Source organism: Alexandromys fortis, unplaced genomic scaffold (genome assembly GCF_014885135.2).
Source record: "Alexandromys fortis isolate MF-2015 unplaced genomic scaffold, M_Fortis_MF-2015_v1.1 scaffold_125, whole genome shotgun sequence".
Classification (NCBI taxonomy): domain Eukaryota; kingdom Metazoa; phylum Chordata; class Mammalia; order Rodentia; family Cricetidae; genus Alexandromys; species Alexandromys fortis.
Genome location: NW_026068026.1, coordinates 270356 through 276355, shown reverse-complemented (window position 1 = coordinate 276355; position 6000 = coordinate 270356). Strand labels below are relative to the sequence as shown.

The 6000-nt window shown below is 59.4% G+C and overlaps 1 protein-coding gene across 1 annotated transcript in view; it reads right to left on the bottom strand.

The window, feature by feature from the left end:
• The window catches only part of Lrp1 (LDL receptor related protein 1), a 79603-nt gene that overhangs the window by 14917 nt on the left and 58686 nt on the right, over positions 1-6000 (bottom strand). The window contains exons 43-57 of the mRNA XM_050163948.1: positions 5560-5764; positions 5105-5297; positions 4295-4420; positions 4069-4197; positions 3817-3936; positions 3500-3613; positions 2679-2828; positions 2477-2599; positions 2170-2286; positions 1905-2033; positions 1519-1641; positions 1288-1428; positions 1017-1207; positions 334-517; positions 108-193 (exon numbers count right to left, since the gene is read on the bottom strand). Of these exons, the coding sequence (XP_050019905.1) occupies positions 108-193; positions 334-517; positions 1017-1207; positions 1288-1428; positions 1519-1641; positions 1905-2033; positions 2170-2286; positions 2477-2599; positions 2679-2828; positions 3500-3613; positions 3817-3936; positions 4069-4197; positions 4295-4420; positions 5105-5297; positions 5560-5764 (2131 nt within the window). The remainder of the gene's footprint in view (positions 1-107; positions 194-333; positions 518-1016; positions 1208-1287; positions 1429-1518; positions 1642-1904; positions 2034-2169; positions 2287-2476; positions 2600-2678; positions 2829-3499; positions 3614-3816; positions 3937-4068; positions 4198-4294; positions 4421-5104; positions 5298-5559; positions 5765-6000) is intronic.

Below are 6000 nucleotides of genomic sequence, written 5' to 3'. Positions count from 1 at the left end.
GAAGAACTGGGGAGGCTGTACTGGCCCGGGGGGGGGGGAAGAACTGGGGAGGCTGTACTGGGCCCGGCAGTTGACAGGCGTGAGAAAGGAGGCTTGGGCTTCGGCACCTGCTTAAGCAGTGTGTAGTTGGAGCCGTCCAGGTTGAGCCTGCGCAGGTAGTACCGGTTGGCGAAGATGAGGAACGGCTCCTCATCTGTAGGCAGAGGGTCCTGGCTCAGGTACGTCCTTGTACCTCCAGTCTAGTCTACCTTCAGCTATATTATCCCACGCCCCTGCCCTCTTCCTGCCTGCCACCCCCAGCCCCAGCTCACAGCTGCCTGAACCGTATCTCACCAGTCACAGCCTTGCAGCTGTGGGGGTCGCCACCACGGGGTGCATAGCCCTCCACACACAGACACTTGTAACTGCCATGGGTGTTGATGCAGAGCTGGCTGCAGGGGAAGGTGGTGCTGCACTCGTCCACATCGGCACAGGTCCTGCCGTCGTCTTTAAGCCGGAAGCCAGGGCGACAGCGGCACTGCGGGTACAGGGAATCTGGGGTTGAGGACACAGCAGGGGTCTGGGCTTCCCCTGCTGGAGACCAGGGACGACCTGTTGCCCAGAGCTTCGTCACATGGCTGCCATCCTACCTTGGTGGTGTCCCTCACACGTCCCTCATCTCCCAGTCCCTCAGTGTAGCTTAGTGCAGGCTAAGCCTCTCTGCCATCTATATTCCCTTCCTTGGGCAATTAAATAGCATCTCCAGGAGAACAATTCTTGCTCCAGGCTGGGCCTCCCCTTGAACTCCAGAGCTACGCGTCTGTCGCCTGCTTGACAACCCCACCCATTTCTCTCCTAACCTTTATCTCGCCCGTGAACAAACCCACACAGATGGAGACTCTAACAGTGACTTCCGTCTGCCCCTGCGACGTCTCCAGAGCCCAGCACACTGCCCGGCAGAGTGAGTGCCCAATAAGAACTTGATGGATGGATGAATGAGGGGGTGGAGCCGCTGTCCCTGTCCGTCCAGGATGTACCTTAAAGCCGATCTTAAGGTCCTCGCAGTCCTGACTGCAGCCACTCAGCTTGCGGCTGAGACACTCGTTGACATGGCACCCGCGTTCGTCGGAGCCGTCCCCGCAGTCATCCTGGCCATTGCAGAGCAGGGCCTCAGCCACGCAGCGCCCACTGCTGCACAGGAACTGCGACGAGGCGTTGCATTTGTGCTCTGTGGAGGGCGGTGGGAACAGGTCAGTGGGCTCACAAGAGGACAGGAGGAGAGGGGGCAGGAGCAGCCGCGAGGCTCACCTGGGCTGGTGCAGTGCGGGTTCTTGGGGGCCTCGTCACTTTGGTCATGGCAGTCGTTCTCACCGTCACACTCCCACTGGCGGGAGCTCAGGCAGCGCCCGTTGGCGCAGCGGAACTCATTGGGGCCGCAGGTTGGGTACTCTGTGTGGGGGAGGGGACGATGAGGCTGCTACCCTGGGCACCGGTGCAAGCACAGCTAGGCAGGGCTCCTCCTCCAGGCGCAGGACTCACCGCACTCGGGGGACTCATCAGAGCCGTCCGCACAGTCCCGGTCATGGTCACACACAAAATGCTTGGGAATGCAGAGGCGGTTCTGGCACATGAATTCGCGGTCGTCACAGGTGCTATTGTATACTGGGGACAGAGGCAGAACCCCCTCAGCCCTCTCTACAAGCTGTGGATGGTTCCTGGGATGTGAGAGGGAGAAGGGGTGGAGTACTGGATGGGGCGGGGTGGGGAGGGTGTCTGGGCACAGGGGCTAAAGTCACAGCTCTGTACTAACAAAATGCGCGGCTCCCACTGAAGTCTTCCTACCCTTGACCTCATCCGCCAGCAATTTGCTAAGCAAGGCCGTGAGGCCTGCAGCCCACCCGCTCCTCGTGGCCTCTCCCACTCACGGCAGCCGGCTGAGATGCTCTCATCTGCGCCATCCGCGCAGTCCTTGTCACCATCACAGAGCCAGCGCTCGGGGACGCACACATGGGTGCCAGGACAGGAGAAGGAGGAGGGGCCGCAAGTCTTGCCTTCTGCATGAGGAACAAGTAGACAGAGATGGACTCAGGAGTGTACGGGGTCAAGTGGGCAGCCTCGACGACGTGCCCCACTGACGTGTGGATTCTACAGGGGGTAACCTCCCAGAATCTGGTTCAGGCTGCTCCTCACCGCAGTGAGCCGCCTCATCGGAGCCGTCCCCGCAGTCGTCACTCCCGTCACACAGCCACTGCTTGGAGATGCAACGGTGGTTCTGGCATTCGAACTGGGCCTCTGAGCAGAACTTGTCTGGAATAGTCGGAGAGTGTAGTCAGATGAGAAGAGGGGCGGCAGGCAGCTGCCAGGGAAAGACAGGAGAGGGGCCTGTGGTGTCCCTTCCTGAGAGGCGTGACCTATTCTCGAGCCTGAGGGCACTCGCACACGGACTCTGAGGTGGGACCCGGGTGGGGCGCTGGGCGCTGGGTACTCAGTCACTCACTGCAGTGGGTCTCGTCCTCCCCGTGTTCACAGTCGTCTTCCTTGTCACAGGTCCAGCTCATGGGGATGCACCGCCCACTGGGGCAGGCAAAGTAATTGAGCGGGCACCGCGGACGCTTCACACCTGGGAACAGAAGGGAGACGTGAGGATGCTGCGAGCCCTGGGCCCGCCATCCACCCAGCTGCCGCCGCTGACAGCTGACCTGGGCAGTCACGCTCGTCGCTGTAGTCTCCACAGTCGTTGGCCCCATCGCACACCCAGCTGGGTGCGTAGCAGAGGGATGTCCGTTCGCAAGGCTGGAAGAGCACGCCTTTCACGCCCAGGCGGAAATAGCTGCTGCAGTCGGTGGCACCTGAAGGAGGGGGAAAGGGTGGCGGTCTGAATGTAATCGGCCCCATACTCTCACAGGGACTGGCACTATGGAGTGGGTGTGGCTTTGTTGGAGTGGGTGTGGCCTTGCTGGAGGAAGAGTGGCATTATGGGGGCGGGCTTTGAGATTTCCAATGCTCAGGATACCACCCAGTGTCTCAGGGGCCTGTTCTGTTGCCTGCAAGATGCAGGACTCTCAGCCGTTCCTCCAGCACCATGTCTGCCTGCACACTGCTGCCGCTATGCCCCCCATCATGATGATAATGGACTGAACCTCTGAAACTGTAGTGAGCCACCCCAGTAAATGTTTCCTTTAGAAGAGTTGTCATGGTCATGGTGCCTCTTCAAAGCCATAGATACCCTACATGGGTCATACTCAGTTCCCCCTAAAACACACTCCGGGAGCAGCTGCTGGCCTCTGGTGCCTCTGCTGTCAGAACGCTTAAGATGCACTTCCTGTCTGGTGACCTCCGCTCACTCTCTACCTCCAGGGATCCCAGGGGCAGGACGGACAGGCAGGGCCCAGAAGGCTAGGGACTGCCATGTGGGGTCAGGAAGGCTGAGAGGAAACAGCACAGACCAGCCTGAGGTAGGAGGGACAAGGGACGGAGCTGGTCTGAGGATGGAGCAGACAGACACAGGCAGGATACTCACTGCAGTTCATCTCATCGGAGGCGTCCTCACAATCCACAAACTGGTTGCAGCGACTGGAGTTCCCAATGCAGGAGCCATCCCGGCAGCGGAACTCACCCACGCCGCAGGCGGTCTCTAGAACAGGGCCCATGGGTACCATCAGGCTGGAGTCCCTCTGAAGGGCCACAAAGGCCCAGGACAGAGCTCCAGTCTTTGGAGTGCCCTGAACTAGCTATCTTGGACCTGGGGACAAATACTTAGCCAGAGTGAGGACAGGGTGGAGGCGGAGACCTAAAGTGGGCGAGGTCGGAGGCTGGGGCTTGCAGCGACCCACTCACTGTTGCAGGGAATCTCATCGGAGCCATCCCCGCAGTCATCCACCCCGTTGCACCACAGCATGTTGGAGACACAGCGGCCGTTGTTGCACTGGCGGAAAGTCTTCTTGCAGCGGCGTGAGTCTGCAAGGGGGGAGGTGTGGTCGTAGCAGGCACAGGAAGGGGCTATGGAGCTGGGTCACGTGGGGAAGAGGACTGGGGGACAGGGTCCTAGGTGGCCGTGGTCTGAGAAGAGGGGCTGCAGTGGCTCCTTACTGCAGTAGGAGGGCTTCTCGTCTGACTTGTCCTTGCAGTGGGAGACACCGTCACAGGTAAGGCTGAAGCTGATGCATTCCCCGTTGGCACACTCAAACTCATCTTGCGCCCGACAAGAAGAGTTTGTAGCTGGGGACAGAGAGGGTTCCATGAGCTGGGGCCCAGCCCGAGTCCAGCTTTGGAAGAAGTGTCCCCTAGCAGCCTTTGCCCCAGCTAGCTTCCTCACCCCGGCAGGTGAAGTCCTCCTGGAGGATCCGGCCCCCTCTACAGGAACAGTTGACATGGCCTTGGTGGGTGAGCAGACACAGATCCTGACAGCCTCCGTTGTTGATACGGCAGGGGGACAGCTCGCCTGCGGGGAGACAGCGAGCTGCAGAACGGTGCCTGCTCTGGACACTCCCAAGATGCCCACCTAACATGCCAGGGCTCTGCACGACCCCAGCGGCCACGGAGGTTCCCAGCAGTGGGGAGGACCCGGCGTGGGTGCTGACGTGGTAAGGCAAGTGGGCACTGGGGGCTTTGAGATGAGTGTATAGTGGTGGCCAAGTGTGCACAAGGCTAGGAAAAACCTTGGATCTGTTAGTGAAACACACACACACACACACACACGTGCAGCAGGTCACCTGCACCAGGTGTAGGTATGCGTGTTTATGTACAGGCTGAGGGTGGGGACAGGCTGCACCTGGCATGTGGGCATGAGGTCAGGTTTGGGGTGTGGGTAGCTTGGGTGGAGGGAATTACTAGGCATTCTCGTTTCAGGATCTCCAGGGATGGGGATGAGGCTCTTGAGGCATGAGCAATATGAACGTATATTTGTGTGCAGTTTGCATGAGATGGACCCAAGTATATCAAGTCCATGCATGTGAACAGATGTCTTGAAGGAGCTGGGGCGGAGGGGTGTTAGAGCTTTCGGAGTTTAGGGGAGGTTAAAGGAATGTAAGGATATTTATCTATACAACGGGAGTCCCAAGAGACTGTAGTGCACACATGTACGGAAGCACAGAGGACGGGAGAGCAAGTGGCAGGCCCCACTCACAGCTGTTGGTGTCGTTGGCCACAGCGATGATGCCCATGGGCTGCTGGGGGATGTCCACTCGCAGCAGCTTCATGTCACTGCCCACGTACTTGTTGGCCCGCTGCACTGCCCGCCGTACCCAGTCAGTCCAGAAAATATGCTCCCCGTACACAGCCAACCCAAAGGGGTGGACGGGCTCTGACTTGAGGATCACCTGTTGAGACAGCAGCACCAGTATCCCCATTTGGTTCAGGGCCCTTTACCAACGCTGACCCGACAGTGGGGCCTGGGAAGTCAGAGTCGGAAGGATTCGTGGATGCATCTTGCCTTCTCCCTTGTCTAAGTGATGTCAGAGCCCAACGGGGGGAGGTAAGAGCTCAGACAGGTGTTTTCATTCCCAGCTTTCCCTACCATGTCTCAGATCGCCCAGCCCAGCTGTTCTGACTTGGTTTCCCCTCACGTCCCCACAGACTCACGTAGCGGTGGGAGCCGTCGTACTCGCACCGCTCGATCTTGTCCAAGGTGGCGTCCGAGAAGTACAGCTTCTCCGCACGGTGGTCAATGGCCAGGCCGTTGGGCGTGCGGATGTCCTTCTCGATGAGGGTCAGGACATTGGCTCCGGAGAGGGCTGCCCGCATGATGCTTGGGTGAAGCTCGTTCCAATTGGTCCAGAACATCAGGCTGATGGGAGGGGGCAGAGGCATCAGGAACCAAGAGTCTGCCTGGACATGGGCCAACTTCAGAGCCAGCTAGAACCCAGGATGTGCTCCACAACCCGGCAGCCATAAAGGCCAACACAGTCTTAGTGCTGAGAAGAGCCCAGCCACCGACCATTCAGTTGCTCCGGTGTGTGCCCATGGGAATGTGCTGTAGTCTGTGACATGACCGCCTGCACTTGCTGAGACAGGAGGCTGTGT